This window comes from Physeter macrocephalus, chromosome 11 (assembly GCF_002837175.3).
Source record: "Physeter macrocephalus isolate SW-GA chromosome 11, ASM283717v5, whole genome shotgun sequence".
Taxonomy (NCBI): Eukaryota; Metazoa; Chordata; class Mammalia; order Artiodactyla; family Physeteridae; genus Physeter; species Physeter macrocephalus.
In genome coordinates, this window is record NC_041224.1 from 6,519,671 (window position 1) to 6,544,807 (window position 25,137).

Sequence of the window (25,137 nt, forward strand, 5' to 3'; positions counted from 1 at the left end):
CTCCAAGCAGTTCTCTGGGGGAAAAAAGAAACCTGCGTCATCAAAACCCATCAAAAGTGAGAAGTATTGTTTTGCAAAACGGTTACACTATTTTTTGAAAAGGGAAAAAATTTAAGTTGTGATAATTTTTAGTAGATAAAAGTGCATACTCATCTTTTATGTGCAATTAGTTACAGGAGTGTCTTTAACACATCACACAGGACCAGATAGATTCTCCCTTGGCCCATGTAAGTATCTTTAATTAATCTCCCCAAAGACCCACAATCATCCCAAAGCCAGCTGCTGCTCTCTCAGCTCCAAAAACCAAATTAAATATGATGATTCTTTCTAGCAGGACACGGGAAAGGCATAACTAGTTTAAATCCACAGAAACCCCAACCTCATTTTTACCAATCATTTTAGCATCTCCTCCTTTGAAATCTTTTGCAAGAGCTGCCTTCAAAACAAAATGGGCCTGTGCCTACCTCTTCCCAGTAGCTAGTGGGGATGTGAATCACCAGGAAAGTGCATGGATTGTGTGCAGAAGCCAGAGGCAGGAGGTTCAGATACTCCACAAACCAGGTTACCAGTCAAAGGAAAAAATATAAAGGATCAAGAGTTTCCCCAAATCCCCAAATGAAATCAGAAATAATAACCGCCTGGAAGTGCCCATGATTTTTAACATCCGTGGGACGCTAGCTTGAGTTCATATCAAATGTTATTACCACATCTGGGTCAGCAAATGGAATTGCCATGAAGTCTTGGATCCTGGACTTTTCTTGAGCGAACTCATTAGTGGTGCGAACTCTGCCGTGAAAACCCATCCAGATTCGCAAGCAGTGTTATCTTTTCATCAAAAAACATTAAGTTGTGGAAGGCCAAGTGTAAAATCCTGGGCCCTGGGTACACGGGAGTAGCTATCAAGTGAGGAGCTGGCCAGGTGGCAGTACCTTATGGCACCAGGCTGATGATCCACTGCTTAATGAACGGCGGTGAGGCGAGACGGGGGCCAGCCTTCCGAGCACTCAGGGCGTGGGGTGGAGGGGCGGGTCAAGGGTTCTGGGAGATGGTAAAAGAAATGACAGTTTCTAAAGGGTGCAGAAATCCAGGTCAGCCACTGTGAACAGAGGTATCTCCCCAGTTAACTGTATACAGGATACTGGGTAACAGCAATGAGTATGTAAGGAATTCTTGCTTAGAATTCTGCTAGATGATGGCTCTGCTCAGAAGGGAGAGTGATGACTCCAGTTGTTGTCGGTGATGTTAGCTGGTTTGTGGAAAGCTGCATCTCTGGGTTAAATGGTTGTTTATTAAGATTGGCTTTTACATTGAGTTTCCATAGATATGCCCTAAGCTCTGACTAGGTAGTGCCAGGCACCAGGAAACATTTTCTTATAGCAAGTCACTTGATCACAAAGATTCATTCTACGTGCACTTACTGAATGCTCACTTGGAGAGAAACTGTGCTACGCGTTAAGATGCAGCAAGGTAACGCTTCAAGCCGCATCTTTCTAACCAAAGACAGTATTAGACTATGACATTTCTAGAGTGTCTTTCTGGTTGAAAAAAAAAATCTCATTTTGATTGGTTTTATTATTTGTTTATAAATAGTTTGTCTTTCATTGTAAACTTCAAGAATCCAGATTCGTTACCGGGATTTTTCCTGAATCTAAATTATACATCGGAAAGGTCACCAGACGATTCAGTCCTCACCATTGGAGTCTGCCAGCATCGAGAACGGAGATACACGTTACGTAGAATTTTAAACACATGCTTACAAATTACTGCAAACCTCGGATACAATAAACAAATGACAGCAAGGGAATCAGGATTATTCCCATAAAACTTCCTTCCCGCTTAAAAGTGGCAATGTAATCGGGATTCCAGCAGAGTTGGGGCCCTCCTTTTGGGGCGACACATTCAAGGCTAGAGGTAGTTTGGTGGGGACCTCATTCCCCAGTCGTCTGGCCCCCAGCAACATCCATTTTGCCTTTGACAGGGACCTGCGAGGGTTCTGATTGTTCGTAGTCGGAGAGTCCACAGTTGGATTAAATGATGGAAAAAGTCATGCCACACAGACATCTTCCTCTCAAGAAGTGAAGGAGAGTTCAGCCACAGTGCAAGTTTTTTCTGCATTTATCTTGGACTTCAAAAAAATTAGAAATGGCGATAACACGACACACTGACATCTGAAAGTGAAAATGGGGAAGATTTGCAAAGATGATGGCAAAGAAAAAGGTCTACCAATAGGTCGGCATTTGTGGGCGGAAAAGGAAGCAGGAATTTGATGGGAAGGACTAAACATTCTCACACACACACACACACACACACACACACACAGATTCTCCCAGGATCAGAGCACGAATGACTGCCACAAAGTTTAGTCAGTGTGTGTTTCATGGAGTAATCAATGTTATCCTATGGTCCTGAACCACGCCTGAAGGATCTGGGAGTGTTTGCAACACCGGAGATCTTTCATTATACGTTCTGCAAATGTCAAAAGTGTCAAGGAATAGAAACATTAAGAAGGCAAAACACTAAGCCAGGGCAAGATTCGTGTGGCATGAAAGACTCACGGAAGCTTCGTGTCCTATCCAAGCAGGTCCCTCGAGGCAAGGCAGAGGGCTCCAGGGGGTGAGCCGTCTAACCTTGGCGGAGCAGGCTCCAAAGTAGCAGTTCCTAACATTTTGGAAGTCCCAGGTTCCTTTGGGGATTTGGTCAAACTTAGAATCCCCGAAGAGCAAGAATGCACGTGAATGCCCTCGCTGTACAGTCTCTTACAAAAGGTTTTCAGATCCCCCAAAACGTTGCACTGAGAACTCTCACTCGCACACCCTCCAGACCCTGTTGATGAATCCGTCTTTATTTAGGGGGGTCTCATGTTGCCCCCTCAAGATAGCTACCCAACCTGCCTGCTGCTTTTGCCTGAGACCTCATTTTCCTCACCACGGCAATAAAAGGAGCCATAGCGGTCGTCTCCATGAATGACGGTGGTAACCAGGATGTGTGGAGGCTCTTGCCATGTATCAGGCGCTATTCTAACAGCTTGTACGGATCGCCTTCACTCGGGCTACCAAGTAGCTACTCCTCAAGAAGGTACTGTTATGCTCCCGTTTTGCAGAAGGCGCCACTGAAGCACAGAGAAGTTAGAGTGACCCTTAGTAGCTGGTCAGGGCAGACATTCAGATCCTGGCAGTCTGATTCCAGACCTTGCATTCTTAACTTTCCAGGTGCTTCCACTCATAAAAATGGCAGAGAAAACTGTAAAAGTAAACAAACACGCACGGTAGAACAACAAGAAAAAGATGAACCAAAGCATTTTTTTCATTGTTTTATCCCTTTTCCTTATTATTTCAGAGGAAGGTAGCCTAGAATCCTGATCGAAGGCCATCCCTTGTCCAGATGGGTTCCTCTCCAGTTCCAGGGGCCGGTCGCCAGCCGTCACATACCTGAGCTGTATTGTTCTTGAGTCTTTCATCCGATTTTACGTGCCCCAGAGAAGCGGGGCGACAATAATATAGACACTCATTTCTTTCAGCTTTATTGCAACGTTAGACGGCCCAGATTATCACCAACGTGGTCCCATTTTATAAAAAAGTAAGATCAGACTATATTAGTAGGGTTAACTGCTTTAGTAGTTAGTATGGTTAATTTTGTAAACATGAGGCCTTTAAATAATAGAATCTTCACAATGATTTGTAATGAGCAGAGAGATCTCAAAATTCTTTTGTGCCATGGTTGCTGGGTTTGTCATGGGCAAAGTAGCTAAAAGTGTTGTCAGATTTAGAGATTAATCATTTTTATTTTACCACAAACAAGTCCATTGAGTCTGTGTGTTTTCCCAACACCACCAAGCAATTCTTCAGTTCTCAATGGACACTGACTGAGTGTCCTGTCATTTAACTCAGTCCTGACACTATCTCCATGGAGAAGCAGCCTCAGATCCCACAGGGTAAGGGCTCGGTCCCGCAAGACAGCCGATCACAAGCCCAGGTTGTTACTGGTGCTTCCGACCAACAGGCTATAATTTGGAGGCTTCCACAACCTCCTCTTCTGGTTTGGTTAATTGGCCAGAGGGGCTCACAGAACTCAGGAAAACAGTTTACTTACTAGATTATCAGTTTATTACAAAGGCTATTAAAGGTTACGAATGAACGGTCAGATGAAGACATCCACAGGGTCAGGCCTGGAAGGGTCCTGAACACAGGAGCTTCTGTCCGTGTCGAGTTTAGCAGGTACCAGCCCCCCCAGCATGTGGCTATGTTCTGGTTCACCAACGTGGAAGCTCTCTGAGCCCCTCCTTTTGGGTTTTTATGGAAGCTTCCTTACATAGACACGATTGATTAGATCACCGGCCACTGGGGACTGGACACAACCTCCAGCCCCTCTCCCCACCCTGGAGGCCAGGGGTGAGGTGAGGGGATGGGACTGAAAGCTCCAACCCTCTGATCACATGGTTGTTTCCCCTGGCGACCAGCCCCCATCCTTAGATGCTTCGAAAGTCATATCATTAACACAAACTCAGGTGTGGTTAAAAGGGGTTTGTTATGAATATCAGACACCTTTCTCACTCTTATTAATCAGGGTGTTTCCGAGAAACAGGGGTGAAGACCAGATACATACTCCTTATTGTAAAGCACAATATCACACAAGTATTTCACGTTTGCTCAACTTTATAAGTGGCTATCAGAGTTATGCAAACAAGCAGATATTTTATTTAGATTTATTTATTTAGAACAATTTATTTATTTAATACAGAAGAACATGAGTGTGATTTATAATTCAATATATACCTACTGGGAATACACACTTAATTTTCTTTACCAGTGGGATTTGTGATAAAGTTTAGAGACTGCTGCTTTAGAAACAAGCTCTCACTGGAATGGGAGGCCCCAGTGGAGTCGAGTAGTGAGGAAGTAGAAGAAAGGAGAAGTAGAAAGTTCCAAAATGTAGTTACCACCTAAGTCCCAAGAAATAGAATTCTAGACTCTCTAGACAGCTGGAGACAAAAGAGCTAAGAATTCTTCTTTCTCTAAAGCTCTAAAGAAAGGTCCTTGGTTGAGGCCAAGATGACTTGTGCCTTGTAAGAATCAGGAATGGCTTCACGGGATACAGGAAGCTCGTGTGAGCCGCCGATCACTGATTGAGTAAGTAGAAGTGTTTCTCCGCCAGAATCACCTGAGGGGTGTCTGCGAGGCAGGTACGTTTTTAGTAAGACCTAAATTACTCTAACGAAGCCACTGTCCCAAAGAATCAGCAATGGCAACCCCCGGCTTGAAGGATGTAGAACTTTGTACTTGGGGCCAGCACTGCTGTGGGGTTTTGTTTTATTTTGATTTGTTTGAGACCAGTGAGATTCTAAGACAAGGGGTGGAAACCATCTGAATTTGTAAGCTCTGTGTCATAAAGCTGGTCTCCTTCTCAGTGCCTGGCACAATGCTAGGGTATAGCTCGCTGCTATACCCCAGGGACTTTTGCTATAAAGGGCCAGATAATAAATATTTTAGACTCTGTGGTCAATACGGTCTCTAACACAACACTCAACTGGAAAAAGCAGCCATATACAATATATTACCGAATGGGCGTGGCTATGTTCCAATGAAACTTTACTTACAAAAGCAGACCTAGTTAATGACCCTTGCTACTCACCAATATGTATTCTAGATACCCCATCTGACATGTAGTCACCTTATTGCTTAATTACTTTAAAGCCCCCATAATGATTCTCCCTCTGGCCTTGCTGAATACTCAGCCCTGTTTTTAGCCTCAACTCTCAATTGGAAAACTTAGCTCCACGAGGAGAAACTAACAACTCTAGAAACGGAAGACAGAGTCCTTCAGGAGAGGAATCACTTCTGGAAAACCAGTAGCCGATGAGGCGTGGACCTCCTAATCCTGCTCGCATTTTAAATAATTCAGTGGGATCCTTTTATGTCCTCTCCACGCCCACCACCACCACTTCCCTCCTCTTTGACCCGTAGTCATTCATCCACCCGCTTCGTGCTCCTGAGCTGACACCAGACTTTTAGGAAGGCCCATGAAACAGTGACGGAAGAAACCCCAGAAACATTGCATTTGCAATGTAACACTGATATTTCTGAAGCAACATTCCCACGTTTGGAAAAGTACCGAGAAAAGAGAAAGGAAGAAGGATAAGGTGCTAAATCTTCTCCATTTCATAAACCCCCAACAATAAATCTTAACGTTGTCCATGTAGACCCATGTATATTTCATCTCTGGCTGAAACTGAGGTGTCTTGTTTCCACGTGCATAGGGAATGGTTACCTCTTCGTATTCTATTTTTTGTTTTGTTTTGTTTTGTTCCATAGAGTTAAAATGGGAATCCTAGAAATGCTTCACACTCTGTGGTTTCCATCGGGACATCAATAGAGGGTTAATTTCTCTGCATGCCTGGTCCCGGGAACATAGCATTTACTTGAAAGCAACCATGTAGAAAGGGTTAGAGAGCCTGCACTCACCCTTCCCCTGTAACTGTGTACTCACTGCCCTTGGTTTTTCCCTGATGCTAGTTCTGAATGTTCACAAGTGACAGGGAACATCTAGGCCGGCAGATTTCGAAGTTCTCATTGGCGATAGACTTAGCCTCAGGAATCAGGACAAAGCAGGGCTGTCTGATGTGGTCTCTCATTTTTGACAGGTTCTGCCTTCAACAGGCCTGGGGACGAGGCTGCTGGTACTTTGGCCCTGATGGGCTGCCTGATCACAGTCGTTGAACCCAAAATCTACACTCGCTGTAAACTGGCAAAAATATTTTCGAGGGCTGGCCTGGACAATTACCGAGGCTTTAGCCTTGGAAACTGTGAGGTTTCTCCCTTCCTGTTCTCTTTCTTCCCTTGGACTCTCCCTTGAGATGTCACAGGCCCCATCCACACTCTCTTCTGTTTGCTCCTAGCCTGTCCATGCTCTGCCCCACCAGGGACGGCTGCTGGCTGATCACATGTCCTCGGCTGCTGCTCTCGGGGGCTTCTCTCCTCCTCCTGCCCGTCTTGTCCTCACTCCTGGAGGAGTGACAGCAGCGAGGGAAGGGAAAACGCCACCATTCTTGCTGACTGTGTAGGGGGCAGACCTGACGCTTAGTCCAAACTCAACCACTGACTGTGTGTGCCACCCCGCCCATCCTGTGCCCCTCGGGAGCTCTACCAGCCCTGACCCTCCCCAGGGTTTGTCAGGAGCAGAGCATGTTCCCTTAACATGTGTAAGGGAACTCTCGCCCTAAGAGCAGGGTTGGAGGAAAAAAATGCATTTTTTTTCCCTCACATTTCTGGCTTTTTCTCCCTCTAGGGATCTGCATGGCCTACAACGAGAGCCACTACAACACCACTGCTCAGACTGACCTGGAGGACGGAAGCACCGACTACGGCATGTTTCAGGTAAATAGTTACGCGTGGTGCAGGCATGCGAAGCTGCAAGAGAAAAACCACTGTCGTGTGGCCTGCTCAGGTGTGCTTTTGACTCTACAGATATTATCCTTAGGGATAGACAGGAAAGTTGATCATGGAAATCCACCCACCTTCTGCTTTATTTGGAGTCCAGATGTGCAAGTCGGTCTACACCAGGCTCATACATTATTCAACAGCTCCCCGAGGCGACACTCATGATCCTGTGGCCTGCTTGTCCAAAGATGACTTTTCCCTTCTAGGGTGGTTTTTATGAAGCCCACCACAAAAACAGGGGCCTGGATAAGTGACCTTACTACCCTTTCATGCATAGGAAAGTTAAATATATTCATCAAGAAGGAAAAAGCTGTTCACCAACTGCTTTCCATAAGCAATTCACTCAATACATGCAGTTTATGCTTCTTTGTATAGAATGAGACAAATAAATTCACTTCACGTAGCACTTCTTAAACAGTAGAAATGACGCTAGAATTCACTTCCATGTCTTTTACTTCAATCACTTGAGAAATATATGTGTGCACAGAACTGAGCATAGCAGGCCACATCAGACACGAATTCTGGTGTTAGGGAAGAGAATATGTGCTTGTACGAAGTTCGATAAATGACTGTAAACAGGTGTGGGCTTCCAAGGAAAGAGATATTATTAATAAAGTCATGGGAAGCTTTGTAGACATAATGATATTTTATCTAAGATTTGGAAGATAGGTAAGATTTGGATATTCAAAGATAGAGAAGTGTCATTCCAGGTAAGGAGAACAAAAAAGCAAAAAGATGCATGAAAAATAACAGGACATGTGGTTGTAAAGGTTGAGGGCTACCTGACCACAGAGGACCTTGGGACCCAGGCTAAGGAGCATACACTGATTTCTGCCTGCACTAGGAAATCAGAATAGGTCAGTTGATTCAACATTGCTTCCGAAAAATTAATATGCAAGCTGGGTGTGAGAGAGATTAAAGAAGAGATGATTTAAGTGAGAGATAAAAAGACCTGAATGATGGTCATGGCTGGTGGTATGGAGAAGAATATGCAAGGGACACTCAACAGGAGTGAAGTAAGTGGTTGTCTTGTTTGCTCCCCTTCTAGAAGGTAAGCTCCGTGAGGGCCGGAGTTTTATCTGTTTTGATCACAGGTGTATCCTCAGTGCCTAGAATGGTCCCTGGCCATTGCTGGAGCTCAAGAAATATTCATTAACTAAATGAATGTAGGGAAAAGAGCAAGGGTGAAGACAAAGAGTGATAAAATTCCTTAGGAGCAGGAAATAAAGTTTTATTTCTCTTGGACACATACAAGATAATCAGTACGTAAGTGTGAAGGTATGAACGATGGAACACTACGTTAATTTACCTAATAAGTTGTCCCTACTCCTGCATTACTGTGGGATGCTCGCTACCTCCTGACCAATTGTTGGTCAACCCTTAATTTAGAGCATTCTTCTGTGGAGCCAAAATCCATGTCCTTATAGCTTTATTCCATTAATGCTAGTCTTTCCTTCTGGATTTATTCAAAACAGATTTTCTCTATTTTATACACAGCAACTTATTGAACGTTTGAAAATAATTAGTAGGTATTTCTCACCTTCAGTTCTGATCTCCGAGGCTCAAGCATTCAGTACCTTCACTTTGCTACAGGTTTGACTTTTAAACGCCTGCCCTGCTTGGTCCCACTCATTAGCATCCCCTATGAGCTTGCCAGTGGAGTCTTCTAGTTCAACATGGTGGTTGGATGTGTATATTGTTAGAAGCTGGAAAGCGAGAGGACAAGTGGTGACTAATTTAGCAATTAGAGAATTGCTGAATCCTGAATCTTAAACTGACCGTGGGAAAGCCAAGAAGCAACCACAGGATCCCAAAAGGGCTCAGAAATCAGCAGCCTCAGCTACTTCTGGAAACCGGAGTGAAGGCAGGTTGAAAACAGGATGATCAGTTGGAAATCCAGGTAAGGAGCAGCTGATTCCCCTCCTGATTCCATTCATGTATTGACTGCTCCTCCCCAGCCTGGGCAGGACACTGGGGCTCTCTCTCCTGGACAGGATAAGCAGAACGTCTCTCAACTGAAGGACCTCGCCAACATTTGAGTGTGAGGGCTCCATACGAAACATGGAGTTACGTTTCTGTAGTTCCAGTCACCTTCCTTCACTCCGGTCCTGGAATGTTGGCAGCCAGCCTAAGCTCTCCAGAAGAGAAGACCCTCTTCTGGGGAATCCAGCCAGATGGAAAGGAAATGACTAAAGTGGGGCCTCCCGGTGAACAAACTAGCTAGATGTCCCTACAGTGAGATGCACAGTTGAGAATCCCCACCTCTGTGTACAGAACTTCTAATCAGCTGTTTAGTGTCCCTCTCCTAAATAAGTGCAGATAACTAAGGGGCATTAGACTTCATAGGAGTGTCACTGACAAGAAAGAATGAGACCACCACCACCACCAACAGCAACAACAAAAACCAGCTAAAAGTAACTTACTGAAAGCAGAGATTATGCTGGGAAATGAAAACTTAAAAAAAAAAACTATCACTAATATCTTTGATATGTTTACATTTATAGTGAATTTCTCATAGACAGCATATAATTGGGTGTTGCTTTTATAGCCAGTCCAACAGTTTCTGCTTTTCAACAGTAATGTTTAGACCAGGGAACTTTTTCTGAAAGGGACAGGTTTAGGTGTTGTGAGCCTTACAGTCTCTTCTGTAACTATTCAACTCTTCACGTACCGCAAAAGCAGTCACAGGCGATATGTAAATGAATGGGCATGATTGTGTTCTAAGAAAACCTTTACAAAAACAGAGGGTGGGCCTGTGGGCCCTACATAGTTTGCTGAGCCTTGATTTCGATCATTTATATTTAATGTAATTGCTGATATGATTACTTTAAAATCTACCATCTATTTGTGGGATCTCTCCATCTATTCTTGGTTTATTTTTCCTGCCTTCTTTTGGACTAATTGAATATTTTCAGTGTTCTCTCTTATTTCCACCACTGGCTTATTAGCTGTACTTCTGTTTTATTTTTAGTGGTTCCTCTAGGGTTTACAATATGCATCACATTCTACCTTCAAAAAGCATTATACCACTTCACATATAATAGAGTTGACCCTTGATTGTCTCATTGGGCTCCCTGTAGGTAATGCGTCCTTTTTCCTCTAGCCCCTTTTTACAATTTCCTCTTTGTCACCAGTTTTCAGCAATTTGATCACAAATGTCTGTTTTGTGTGTATGTTTATCTTGCTTGATAGTCACTAACATTTTGGATCCCTGAGTGGATAATTTTTTAATTCTCCTTCTAGGAGTCTCATAACACACGTGTTACATCATTTAATGTTTTCCCATAGGTCACTGAGGCTCTTCATTTTTTTTTTCAGCCTTTTTCGCTTTCTGAGTTTTTTCTTTTTCAATTGTTTCCACCACCCTATGTTCAAGTTCTCTGATCTTTCTTCTGAAGTGCCTAATCTATTAAATTCACCAGTTGAATGTTTCATTTCAGATAATGCATTTTTTTCAGCGCTAGGTAATTATTCTACACCTTTCATTTCTCTCATTTGATTCATTTTTCCTGTAAGTCCTTGATAGCAATAAACATATTTATAAGCACTGTTTTAAATTTCTTGTCTGCTAATTCAATCAACTCTGTCACTTCTGGGTCTTCCCTTTGACTGATCTTTCTCCTGGTTATGGGTTACATTTCCATACCTCTTCGTCCATGTGATCTCTTTTTATTGGATACTAGACAGCGTGTGTATTACATGGTTAAGTGTCTGGATTGTGTTGTCTTCCTTTAAGGATTATTGAAGTCCATCTTGGCAAGCAGTTAGTTCTGGTCAGGGCTGTTCTAGAGCAGTCATTATGGGAGGGCTAGTTCAGCCTTACTCTCCAAGTATTTCCCTTTTAGCCTCTCTTGAATATCCTAAGGTTCAGCAAAGTCCCTCTCCTCTGGCCAGTCAGAAATCACGTCTCCCAGCCCTGGCTGAGCCCTGCAATTGTTGAGGTCCCTCGCAACAGTTCCCTGACTAGTCTCATGGAGTTTTACCCTTGACATGCCCGGTTTGGCCTTCAGCCAAAGACTCAGTGGTATCTCTCTGCAGAGCTCAGGCGTGCTCCTTTTGGTGACTCCTTCCTCTCAGGGACCCTCTCGACAAATGCCAAATGTCTCAGCCTCTCATCTCTGTCTTCTCCACGTAGAATGCCATCTCCCGTCTGGGTTTTACCTTCAAGGTCTGGAAAGTGGCACTGGGCAGACAGTCACAGCAGTCACAAGGTGAGCCTCGTCTGGTTTCTGTCTCTCAAGGATTCTGCATTCCCTGTTGTCTAATGCCTGAAAATCATGATCACACGTTTTGTCTAGTTGTCTAGTTGTTTACAGTAGGAGAGAAAATCTGCTGCTCACAGCCGCGCTTGACTTTACATGCAGTTTACTGATTATTGTCCAACGTTGTGCCAGTTAAGGAAGCCTTGGGGTAAACGTGCATCTGCAAGACAACCATGGATTCTCAGAAATTATAATGTTAGATGGTTCATGGTTAGAGGTGAAGGATCACTCATATCTGCTTTCTCATCATAAAAAGCCTGGGATTTTTAGGGACAGCTTTAAAATAGAAAACAGGATGTTGGTTTTATACCCTAATCACCCTCTATGACCGGCCGCCCCCAGCCTCAGGCCAGAGAGGCTGTACTTAGGGACAATGTCATTCTGTCCCATGGATTACAGAAGTAGGGACATTCGTCGTGGGAACCTAGAAACAGGCTAGCATTCGAGCGTGTGTGCAACGTAGGTGACACCTCATACGTGTACAGAATACACGCACCTCCCGCCCGCCTGCTGCAGCTACGTGCTCTTCTTAGTCGCAGACCAAATCATATTTCCTCAAACTGCTGCCGACCTCCCCAAACTATCTGGACATAATATTTGCTATATATACATATATAGAAATATAAACATATCCATGTATACACAAACTCACATACATATAATAATATAAGAGCAATCTGTATTTCCCTCCAATAACTCAGTCCTCATTAAAATAAGAGATGTTTAAGAAAACCATCATGGCCCCCTGTATCTGGGCTAGCCCACTTATGTTAATCTCTATTTCTCATATCAGCCTGGTATCTGAGTTGGCCATTGTCACTTCAGAGAGGACAAGGAGATGTAAACTCTGGGTTAAGATAGTGGTCTTTCCGTTGGGGGCGAGGACTAGGCTGGGGAGAGACAGACTCTGCAGTGGAACTCATCTTAACTGAAAAGAACGAGTTCTTTTTGTGCAGATTCTTGCTGTTTTCTTTTGTTGGGTGGGGGAGAATAAATGATTCCATGGAACGATGCTTTGATGTTCGACGTAACCCTTTCCTTATCTGTGTTTGGCTGGACAGAATTGTCTATCTGAAGTAAATCGAGCAGGAGCCGCTCTTGGCCCGGGCGCCGGTACATACCTGCTCTCTGGGCTCATTTCTGCCTCTCTGCTGCCCCTCTGTGGCAATTTCTCTGGGTTTCTCACATCTCAGCCCCGTGCCAGCTTCTTTATTCCCCAGCCCCGACCTAGCTTAACACATTATCCTAAGGAAGTTCAAAGTCACGTCCAACTTGCACTTGCAAAACATCTCCGTTGTGCAACGAAGTGGGGCATTGACAAACACCTTCCACGATCTGAACGACCTGGGCCTGCAGTACCTACTCCTCCCATCAAACTGTGCACAGCATCTCCAGACGGGCAACCTGCCCCACCGCAAACACGAGCTTTGTTCTCCGCGTACTGGCCCCGGGGCTGCGCCGAGGCAGGTCTAACAGCGTACCCTCTGCTTCTTCCCGACTCTGCGTAATCTGTGTCCTGCCATCCCTGGAGACCCCAGAGAACCCACTTCTCCTAGGAAACAGGCCCCAACCGTGTTCAATCACAAACCACGGGGTCTCAAGCACTCATCAAGAATGTATGCACGCGAAGTGAAGTGTTTCTAAGTAATCTGAACTTGTATTAGATACCAAGCCCTTAAGTTTGGATAATAATTACTTGAAAAATCAATGAAGTATTTATACTTTTATTATCGACTTTGTTAGCAGGTGGTGTTGCACAGGTGGGAATCTTAGCTGCAGTAGCTCTGTTGGAAGGAAGGAGCCTTAGGTCTGAAGGCAGACTCGCTTACTGGGTGTGTGACCTCAGTTTACAGGGATGATAATGGCTGTAACCATGGTAATCATGTAGTATGAGGGAGATAATGCATGAAGAGGCTTCATATGTGCCGGACATAGGGTACATTTTCCATAAAGGTCAACTAATAGCAATAGCTATTGTCATAAATAATTCTCTTCCCAGAAACAAGGCAAAAGATTTTTATAAGCTAATAAAGCTTCATTCGCTTTCCAGAAAAGTTGAATCCATTACACTTCCATCGGCAAGAACTCAGGAGTGCATATGTCATTGCACCCTTGCCAATATCGAGCGTTACCCAATTCCTACAAAATCTTTGCTCAGTTGATAAATAGAAATGCTGTCAAGTGGTTTGGGTTTTCGTGTCTTGGATTGGTGGCTGTGGTGGGCGTGGATGTGGATCTCCCAGGTTCCCCTCAGAGGAAGGACATTTGGTCCCAGCTGCATCTGTGTGATGTGCGCACTGCCTACTGGCACCTGCTCGGGCGTCAAGAGCTGCATCCCCTAAGGTCCTGCCCCTGTGGGCAGCCCAAACCCGGGGAGTGGGTGCAGCAGGGGTATAAAAACTGGGCCTCAGAGGGGTCCGACCTGGGCAACTCTGATGGGCAGCGTTCAGCAGAGGCTCAAGGCCCGGGGGTGAGGTTTGATGGGCCTAGGTCACAGCTACGGTCTCTGCCTGCCCAGTCCCGCTTCCGCCCATTTCTTCAACAGGTGTGGATCCCTAATAAATACCCTGCACTCCAAACCCATCTCAGCAACTGCTTCTGGAGGAACCAACCTGCAACAGAAGTGATGTTGGACTTTTTTTTGTTTATTTGCCTTTTTCTGTCATGTTTGTGTTGAGAAGGTTTTTGAGGCCACCTCTGGTGAAGCAATATCAATGAACACATTTCCAGTTGAAAGATTTGTTACATCTGAAAGCCATAGAAAAAGTAACAAAGGCAAAGATTGATGTATTTGATGTAAAACTTAAAAATTTCTGCATGTGAAAAACACCTTGGGTAAAAAGAAAATTATTGCACAGACCAGAAAGTTACAATAGACAAAGGTTTCATAATTATCTATAAAGAGATGTTCCATGTCAAATTAACACAAGTAAAGAAAACACTGTACTGTCCTCTCTCACTTGTGTGTTTCTTTAGGCCATAGAAAACATTTTCCTGTTGTGTTTTCCCTAAACACATTTCCAAAAACCTTTCAGGGCTGGTCCATTCCTCTGAAACATCAAGGAGTCTGAAACTTTAAGATGTGGACGGTCTAGAAACAAAAACAGTTCTTTGATTTGTGAAGAAGTGTAACAAAAATAAGGGTACGGTTCATAGTTCTTCCAGCCCTCCTGCTCCAAAAGCAGGGAGATAAGTGAAGAAGATCTCATTCGCGCCTCCCCAGCTCCAACAATAAAATCTCGGCTAACCCTCTACTCTCTCTTACAGCCTTGATCACCGACGACCTCACAGATGCAATTATCTGTGCCAAGAAAATTGTTAAAGAGACAGATGGGATGAACTACTGGTAAGAGTCTTTCCTGGGGAGACAAGCTGACGTGGGTGGAACCTACAGTGTGTCCGTCCATCACCGCTGCAGCGGATGGAGACAAGTTCACCTCTGCAGAGTGGTCCAGCGATTTTCATGTGACCTGGTCTATACCCTCCTCTATTAGGGTGTGGATGTGCAGTGAAGCTGGTAGAAGGGATTAGTATGGGGAGGAGAGGTGGTAAGGAGTCAGAATAATTTGCAATTGCGTTCAACATCAAGGTGTTCCAAACAATGAAGAGCGAGGTGCTTTCTCATGTGAATTGGAGAGCATCCGTGAAGACAATACACCAGAGGAAAAAGCTCGAGTTTGCTCTAGATTTGGATAAGATTTTGGAAGTCTTTGGCAGGGAGAGGAAAATGACCACGTCAGTTGCATGAGAAATGGACAGGAAACTTCCCCAGGTTGTGCATGAGACATGGCTAAGCTGGCACCCACCATCATCTCTGCGGCTGTATTTCTTGTGAACGTTGCTAATCAGGTCACTCACTTGGGGATCCCAGATTTTCAGAGACGTGGATGTTTAACCAAATGACCCATCCTTATAAAAGCTGCTTACTTGCTGCCGAGGCTAATATGGACTAGGAAAAAACCAGGGAGAGGGAAGTCTTAACCAGGCAAAAGGATGGAGTCCTTGGATCTCAGAAGCAAATGACACTAAACCCTGGGCACCACTGGTTACATGGGTTAATTGTCTATGGTTTTTGAACCTCAGAATATTTGGATTGTCATGCCTTGCTCTGTTGTTCCTGCTTCCCTCTCCTCCTTAGGCGAGGCTGGAAGAAGCATTGTGAGGGCAAAGACCTGTCTCAGTGGAAAAAGGGATGTGAGGTTTCATGAACTGGACTGGCCCCAAGGATGCTTCACAACAGCCCCCTAGGATTTGTAAGAACAGTCCTGTCATCTTGTCACCCTTCCTCCTAATAGCCCTTCTAGAGTTGGAGAGGGCAAGCTAAGCTACATTTTTAAGGAAATAAATAGTGCCATTTAGATGTCTTGACTTTACCCTGACTAAAGTTCAAGGATGTCGTGATAGCACATGGTTAAGACTTGAAAAGTCACCTACAAAATGTTCTAGCCCTGGAAGGAACAAGCTTCTCTTCGTTACCGTAATAAGTCCTGATTCCTGTGGCCCTGAAATGGCTGCTTATTTTAAAAATACGATTCCCAGGTCAAGGACGCTGGAGGAATGCCCATAGTTTGCTGACCTCTGTCCTGGAGCAGTAAGTCCTTCTTCTCCTAGCCATCGGATGACTAGCCCTTCCTCAGCTCATCTTGGCCACAGAGAATGTTCCTGACTCCTCCAGGCACTTATGATGGGTGTTCTAATGGGACCAAATAGATGAAGTTGCAGCTCTTATAGCCCCAGGGTTCCCCATGTTATTCCAGCATCCATTTAAATTAAACCTATCAAAAACCACACTTACAGCCTCATGACAAAATTGTTTCCAGACTTAGACCTACAGATTTTATTAGTTTGCTTGGAAACTGGCCTGACTAAAGATATTTCATCACCTGGAACAGTGGGCTGAGGAGTTCAGATCCCCAGAGATATTCCCAGGATGCCCTCTGCTCCATGCAGGGGTGGCTCCTCTACAGGGCAGCTCCACTCTGCTGAGTTTTGCCTTGTCCATTCTCTGTCCTGCTACGGTTAGAAGTGGTTGGGCCTGTCTTGTTGGAACTTTAGGGTCAGGTTGAACACAATCTCACCGTGAGAATGCACCGAACTGAGGTTTGTTGGAAAAATGGTTATGCCTGCAAATAAGTTGCCCACTTAGAAGAAAGCCCCCACGAGTCAGACTGATGGTTTCATCATAGCACCTAAATAACCCATAAATGCTCTCTAGTGGCCAGCTGCCTTGGTTTACTGTTGGCTCATTTCGCATCCACTGGCTTTACTTCCAGACACAGGCTTTAAAAGCAGAACGCTACTTTCCAAAAGAATATAAACGTTTTGTATATGCCTAAACAAACATAATCCTGTGACAATTTAACAGGCATTACAAAGCATGGGAAAAAAATACAACTTTTGAAACTTCTGATGTAAGAATCAAAAAATAATTACTTAAGATGGCTGAAGAAAATCTGAGAATTTTAGTGTCCATTACACTGTGCTAAATCAACAATCAGTGCTTGTAGAGGTCCATAAATATGTATTTTTCATTATTATTGTCTTGTCATTCATCCACCTTGCAGTCTCCGTTCTTAGTCAAACCTGCATCATTAAAACCAGTGGTACCATGTTAATGACCTAGGTGGGCATGGGTCCTGGTGCCAGCTATTCAAAGACTAGGGGAAAATTTTTTAACAAAACAAAAATCCAAATCCAAAAAGTGCTTTGGAATCCAAGGTGAAGGGAAGCTAGCTAGCTCTACAATTTGATGGATCTTTTTGCAAAACTCATAAATGTTCTACGCGTGCAATCTTACTATTTCTCTCCCCAAGTGTTTCATTTAGTATTTCCATAAATAATAATTTAGAATAAAAAAATGCATTATCTTGGATAATTTTCCACAATCAACGCCCTCTGAAATTCAAGAGGAAAATATTACTCCTATTCCTGAGTTATCTTTATTTATTAAAATAAACTAAGATTTACATTCACTTATACAGTTTCCAAGACATTTGGAAATAGATTTTCAATTTCTCCGCACAGCAACATTATCAGCTCCTTACCAGATGCACTGAGCACACAGCGGTGTCGATATTGGGGTGTAGAGCTGCTTATGTGGATACATTCTTTCTTTGGGGACTCAGCTCTGCCTGAGTCTTGGGACTCCTCTCCACTAGGATCTGTCCCTTTGCTTCCCAGCTGGTTCCCTGTTATTACTCAGCACTGTCTGTCTGGTCCATCACTTTTTCTTGATGCACCCTGAACCCAATATATCATTTGCCCTTGGGTGGGTGTCTTTGGTCCTGGTTTTCCCAAAAAACCAGGGAGATTGTACCATTTCCCTGTCACCTATTCAAGCCCCACCCAGACTGCATGAGGCCTCTCTGCTCCTCCAACCTCCTAATGGTCTCCTCTATGGTCTTCCCTAATGGCTCCGTGTGGACTATTTAATGAAGGTGTGAACTATACAATGAGGTCATCAAGCATTGGTGGTCTCCCCTGGTACGTAAGCTCCTTGAGGCCTGGATCATGTGTTTTACTTCTATATCCTCCACAATCCTTTTTGCAGCGCTAAGCACATACTATTTGAGATTTGAAAATGTTTGATATTGATTTTTGGTACTCCTGGACACATGCAGAATCATAGAAAAACTAGGAATAAGACCTTGCCTTTACAACATTTAATTTTCAAATCAGGATCACATCCAGTATTCCAAATGCTCCTCACAACCACCTTGGGACATAGAGTGTAACATAATCTTCATTTTATGCAGAAGCCATTGAGATATGGGAAGGGTGACTGTTTTCCCAAGGCTCACAGGGCCACAGTGAGGAAGCCAGGGGCCGTGCCACCCTAGAAGAATCTTCAGAACTCAGTGCAAGAACAGTGTCCTAGTCCCTTTAGGGACAAGATGTCCTGAGCCTCTCATCTGTGTTCAATACATCTACTTCCTTGAGTACCCTGCTGACCTAAAACAATAAAACAGATAGTTATTTTACCAACAAAGTGGGTTTTTGGGGAACAGCAAAGAATTGCTCTTTAGAACATGCAGTCTATGGTGAACCAAAGGCAGGTCCAGAGAAGAAAAGAGAGGAACATTCTTTTATAGAGGAGAAGGGGGAGTTGGGAAAGGTTGTTACAAACAAAGAGTCCACTGGAGGAAACTCCAATGTGTGAAGTGTGGTGGCTTTTCATTGGCTGAGCTGTGCCAGTCTCTCATTGGCTGGGCTGTTGCTGGGCAAAGAGAAATTCTTCCTTCCTTGTGCTGGGTGATAAAGTAGTAACTTTCCTGCTGGAGATGTAATTGACACGGAGTGGGAGGGCACTAGAGCGCCCCCTTCCGGCCTCCCGACTCCATTTTAAATGAGGTTTCTGGTTTCACAACCCCAAATAGAGCATAAACTCTAGCCAGCCCCTGAAAGGTCTATGAGAAAAGAGTAGGACATGCTCTCCCACCAAATTTAATGTCTTCAAGGTGAATTTTTAAAGTAAAGACTTCATTAGGAGGCTTAGAAAGATTTCCTGTGTCCTCCCAAAATGGAAGGAAAATGCTCTGGATTTCTAAAATGTGAAGAAATAAACATGTATTACTTCTTCCAACTAGAAGAATAATTACATTTTTTAATCAAAAATGTCTAAAACGTGAAAATCATTTCTTCCAGCATAAGCCAAGTGGCCACTACAGCCCAGTCTCTTCGGGTTGCTCTGCCAGGGCTTCCTGGCCTTGCATTTCCTCAGCAGCGGCCTGAGAAAGCACTACAGACGTTACTGTCATCCAGGGCAGCTGCTCCACAGAGTGTTGAGCTGCTAGCAGTTCTTGATAGGCTACGATGTCCTGCATGGAGATTCACACAACCAGCTTCCAAAGGGGCCGATGCCTAGGAGAGCTGGGGATCCAGGGGGAACCCCAACTGCAGCAGAGCATTTGGACCACAGTGGGCTTCCTTTAGGGCCCTCAAGGCACCTACATGGCACTGTGACTTGGATAGGTGACCCTCTCTTTCCCTCATTTTCCTTCCGTCTCATATCTGGTTAGTTCTACAGTTCAGAAGAACAGGAAAAAGAGGCACACGCAAACTGTCTAAATCACAGAGGCACAAGCCCGCCTGTTCAAGTTGGTCCTTCTCTAACAGCAGAAAGAGGGGGAAACAGAAGATCAGGTAGTAAAGAACAATCTCAATGGAGAGAGGAAAGGCGAAGAACGACAAAGAATATATTTTCCTACACTAGGCTGCAACTTGAAGCACAGCAATGGGTTGTGCTTACTTACAACACAAATGCGTGATGCTCCCCTTTTCTTGGTTTTGGTACTTTTATTGGGTGGGCTCTGATTTTAACAATACATATTCATTGTGGAACATAGAGAAACTCTTCTTCAAAACCATAAAAATATTCTCCCTGTTCATTGATAAACGCTGCTAATACTTTTGGTCTTCCTTCCATGTTTTTTTCTATTTTTTGTAAAGTTGGAATTACGGAGTTTTAATTCTGTAGCCCACTCTTTTCACTTAATACACTCCAAGATTTCCCCCAACTAATATTTTCTAAAATATATGTGATCCATGAGAACAGCACCGTAGTTACTGTGCTGTCCTGTAATTAATTTTCCCTTCCCCCTATTATTGCATATTTGGGTTAACCAGGAGTGTTTCTAGGTCTGGACTCTAGGCCAGTTTTTGCAAAGGGGTCTTTCTTTTCCCACGGCTTATTCTCCTCCAAACTTCACCAAAAGCCCTCAATCCGTAATTTTATGGGGTCCATGTTTCCACGGACTCCTTCGCTGCTTTAGGGATGACTTCAACAGAGACAAAAATGTGATCTCGGTCACATTTTCCAAACAGTTAAGATCTGCCATTTGGTCCGACATTGACAGAGAAGAGTTAAAGCAGGTACTGTTCTGAAAAACCCAACCCCCATGGTTACCATGCCGTTTCACCTCCTGTAAAATGGGAATGACATTTGCCACACACAGCTGTGGTAACGATTAGCAACAATGTCAGAAGCACTAGGGACACAAACCAACCGTTTACTAAAAATCGGTTCCTATTATTCTATTTCTACATTATTCTTTCTCCAGTATGTTGAACAGGCGATTTCTAACAGGGACTTCCTACAGCAGGTCGAGCTCCATTTGGTGTGAAATAATGGCATTTCCTGGCGGGAAAGGGGGAGATCTTGCCTGAAAGAAACCGCCGGTGAAACCGAGGCCGAGTTTGTTTCACTCGGTCCTCGCTGAGCTGCTGAGATTCCCAAGCCACAGGGTAAAAAGGTAAGGTCATCTCTAGGCTTCTCCCTCCGCCCGCTACCACACTCCCACTGGCAACATAATTCTTGGGGCGAGGAAGAAAAAATAAATCTAGAGTTGCCTTGAAAAGCATTCATGCAAAATACAGGCAGGATTCATAAATAATCGGACTTCTGCATCAGTTTTCAAAACAGTATCCTGTTACCAGCTAGAGCAAACAGAGCCCTTTCAGCCCCGGGAACTGACAGGCGGTGCAGAGGGCAGACTGGAAAAGATGAAATATTTGTGCAGAACGCCACACACCCCTTCACAAAGGGCCGCCTTGGTTGGGAAGAAAAGGAAATGCGAATCGGGGGAAAGGGATGCAAGAACTGAGAAGAGAGCCTTATCTCTGCGGAGCAAGGGCCGCCTTGGGAGGAGGAGGGGCCGAAGTGCAGAGCGGAGAACAAGGCTGCGCTGCTGCCGCCTTTGGGCGCTGCGGGCTCCCGCCCCGGGCGCCGAGGCTGCACTTTTGACCCTGGCGGTGGAGTCAGGCCAAAGGGCCGGGGGCGGGTGGGGCCGGAAACAGGATGGGGAGAGTCCTGCAGTTGCCAGGCTGTGATGGCAGAGAGGCCAGAGAGAGGCGCCCTGGGAGAACCCCGCGGGCTCCTAGGGGCCGGAGGAGGAAGCGGGGCTGAGACAGACGCCCCGGAGCAAACCGTTGAAATCGGCAAAAGGCGTCCAAAGCGAAAGACCAGGAAAGGGAGGTGTTTGCAAATTGTTAAAAATTGCCATTTTCAACTCCGCTGACAGTCTTTCGAGGCCGGCGTCTGCCTCTGAGACATTTTAGTGGCTGCCAGGAACTTGGAATTAAGAAAAGAAAAAGAAGAAGAAGAAGGAAAGAAAAACCTCACACAATAATGTTCTGTGCGGGCAATAGGGAGATGGCTGATAAGATGAGAATCTTTCAGGAGTTGGGATTTTTCCGTGGACTTTGGAACTCCATCTGGCCCTACCAGGTGGACTAACACAGGATGCTTTGCAGAAAAAGCCGCCCCGGGGAGGCCCTTTGAATCCAGCTCAAATGACCCGCTTGAGGAGGAGGAGGAGGGGCCCCAAGGGGGAAGGACAGCCCGTGGCCCCGTGGGCGGCTTACGGGCTGGTCCTCAAAGCTCGCTGAAGCGGAGCCTCCCTGGGGGCGGGTTTAATGCTGATGCCCGACCCACTTGTGCAAAGTCAGGCTTCCTGAAGGTGGGTGTTTTTCTAATTCCCCGTTAATTCTGACGTGAGGTCAAGGCCATGAACCCCCAGGGAGAGACTTAAAGGGACCCTGCTGGCGGCAGGCCTTCCTTGGGCTCTTGCACCCGAGTCCCCTCACTGGGAGAAGAGCATCACGTGCCCCCCACCTTCCCAGCTGCATCTTGGGTCTTCAGGAGGCCTTCCCCTCGGAAGGCGCGGAGGCAGCCTCTGGGTCTGAGCTGAACCCCGTCATCCAAGCAGACGGGGGAGACGGAAACTAAATTTTTGGTGATGAGCGCGCTGTAGTGTATACAGAAGTAGAAATACAGTGCTGTACCCGTGAAAGTTATATAATGTTATGAACCAAGTTTACCTCTTTTAAAAAAATAATTAAAAAAAAAAAAAACCACAGGGGGGAAAGGGATAGAACTCGTACATAACTTATGGTTACCGAAGGGGAAAGGGGGAAGGGATAAATTAGAAGCTTGGGACTAACAGATACACACAATTATATATAAAATAAACAACAAGGACCTACTGTGGAGCACAGGGAACTGTATTCAATATCTTGTAATAACCTATAATGGAAAAGAATCTGAAAAAGAATAGATATATACGTGTAACTGAATCCCTGGGCTGTACACCTGAAACTAACACAACATTGTCAATCAACTGTACTCCAATTAAAAAGAAAATTCCTCATCTATTGTAAGTAGCATCCAAAATACAGGTATTCCTTGTGCATGGCCCCGGGCTAAGTGCCACATGAAACAACTGCTGTGGACCCATCTCTCCCTCTGCAAGGGGCTGAGATACATATAGGGCTGAGATGATGTGCCGGCCCCCCTGTCTCCTTCTGAATTCCCGTCCAACTGCCTTCTGGACTCACACCTGGATGCCTGAGTCCATGGTTCCCAGCCGTGACTGCCATGGGACTCACCCGGAGCTTTTAGAAAGGACTCGTGCCTGCCGCCCCCGTCCCCCCGCCCCTGGACCCTTATTTCCTTCATCTGCAAAGGGCATCAGAATTTACTTACAAACCTGTACCTGTGCCGGGCAGCCCGGCTGGGACGCTGCAGGAGGGGACAGAGGGGGAGAGAGCAAAGCTGGTTCCACTGCGCTCCATGTGCCCACTGGGGGCAGGTGCTAAGCTCGTCACTCCCAGCTGCAGGGTAAGCGAAACTGAGTGGGTTTATAAGCCGCTTAAAGTTTAATGATCCAGAATACAGAGTGCCTTTAGCACCGTGTAACAGGAAGACCAGCTGGGGAAGGAGAGGTCTGGGCGAGGTCCTGCTTACCCCGAGGCTTCCGCTCCCTGGGGCCCACCTGCTGCGTGGGGGTGACGGGCACAGCCTGCCGGGCTGGGCAGACCTCAGCCCCAGACCCATCTCTGCAGCGTAGTGAGTAACTTAGGCCCTCCTAACCTCTGTCTGAGCTTCAATCCTATAACAGTGTTACCCATGGGCTGTGATGGGCGCTGAAGTGCCTCACAGGAATTCTAGCACACAGCAAGTGCCCAGTGGGTGTCTACTATTATTATTACGAGTTAGCCAGCAGACCTCCCAGAGCCATTGTGAGGATGGATGCAGAAACGTCTGCGCAGCCTTCAGGGAGCTGCAAAGCCCCATCAGCGGGTGTTACTGTCGCTGACCTCCTGGCTTTAATTAGGCTGAGGCCAAGACACAAGTTGGGTCGATTCCAGAGCTCCTGGGGGCAGAGTGTGGGGTTTCTTACTCTCACTCCTCAGTACTTCCAGAAGGGTCTTTTGAGTCTAAAATTTAGAGAGTTCTGGAACAGCCCCATCCTAGTCCAATGGTGACCACAGTCAGGTTGACCAAGCAGTCTTGTAATGGTTTATAGTTACTTTATCATGTGAGGCTGAGTGAACACCAGGCTCTTGGGGCCTGGGCGAAGCCTACAGACAAAGCAACCACAGTGATTGGACCAATGTGGTCAAATAAGGGGAAAAAAAATCAGGTGCGCACTACTTCATTCTGGATATTTAGTCATTTCTTTATTGAAGTATAGTTGATTTTCAATGGATATTTTAAATGCTCCTACAGTAGGTCTTAGAAGAGTTGAGAGAGATCTGAAATGCTTAGGCAGCATAGCTCAGAAACTGTGGAAATTTTCAAACTTTCCTTTGTGTGTTGTTTACTATGAGAGCTGCCAGATGTACCCTGAAAAAGCTACTGAGTTCCCTAACTTTCTGGACATGGTTGAATAGAATAATCCAGGGCATGTAGCACCAGGATTATTTACAAAGGCATCTGTCCATTTGATCTGGCATTGTTTCCGTCCAGTTAGAGAAGTTTTGCTGTAGCTAATGGCATAGCATATGGTTTGTACCCACTAACTCAGGCATCCAAGGAGTAACCTGCTACATGTTTGAACAAAGAAAAGGAAAGAGGAAGGGAGAAAACCATCAACTAAATTCTCAAAATGTCCTGCCACACTGAACATAAAACGTTTGGTGCATGGGGTCATGGTTTGCTAGCTGAACCATCAGTGTTCCATATGTAGTAGATTCACGGGGTATTGCTGAGAATAATAATAATAACAATGTTACCGAATCCAAGCTTATACTGCTGACCACGTGAGAGGCCAATAAACCGAGAGACAAGTTGTTGGGGGAATGAATAGCAACTTTCTTCGGGAAGCCAGCAGACTGAGAAGAGGGGGCACTGGTGTCCCAAAGACCCATCTTAACCCGAGTTAGAATTCAGGCTTCTCTTAGACTAAAAGGGGACGGGGCGTGGCTGCTTGTTGCAAACTTCCTGGTGCTGGAATCCTTTGTTCCTGCAGCTGTCCACGTAGGTCAGGTCACGGTGTTCCTATAAACCTCCAACAAGACACATGTTATTCTCTGTTCTGCAACTTTTTATCTCTATACAAGTGTAAAATGTTACACCTTTAAAGGTCAGAGCCTTGAGAATGAGCTATCCTGTATATTTCAGGCTAGAGGAAACATTCTTAACTTGTAGCAAAAGCAATAGA

General features: G+C 45.2%; 1 protein-coding gene across 1 annotated transcript; it reads left to right on the forward strand.

The window, feature by feature from the left end:
• Positions 1-6,660: 6,660 nt before the first annotated feature.
• On the forward strand, positions 6,661-15,973 carry LOC102988953 (lysozyme-like protein 1). Its single transcript, XM_007102952.2, has 4 exons — positions 6,661-6,799; positions 7,282-7,440; positions 14,963-15,041; positions 15,834-15,973. The coding sequence occupies exons 1-4, from the start codon at positions 6,688-6,690 to the stop codon at positions 15,901-15,903; spliced, it is 420 nt and encodes a 139-aa protein (XP_007103014.2). The 5' UTR covers positions 6,661-6,687; the 3' UTR covers positions 15,904-15,973.
• The last annotated feature ends 9,164 nt before the right edge of the window (positions 15,974-25,137 follow it).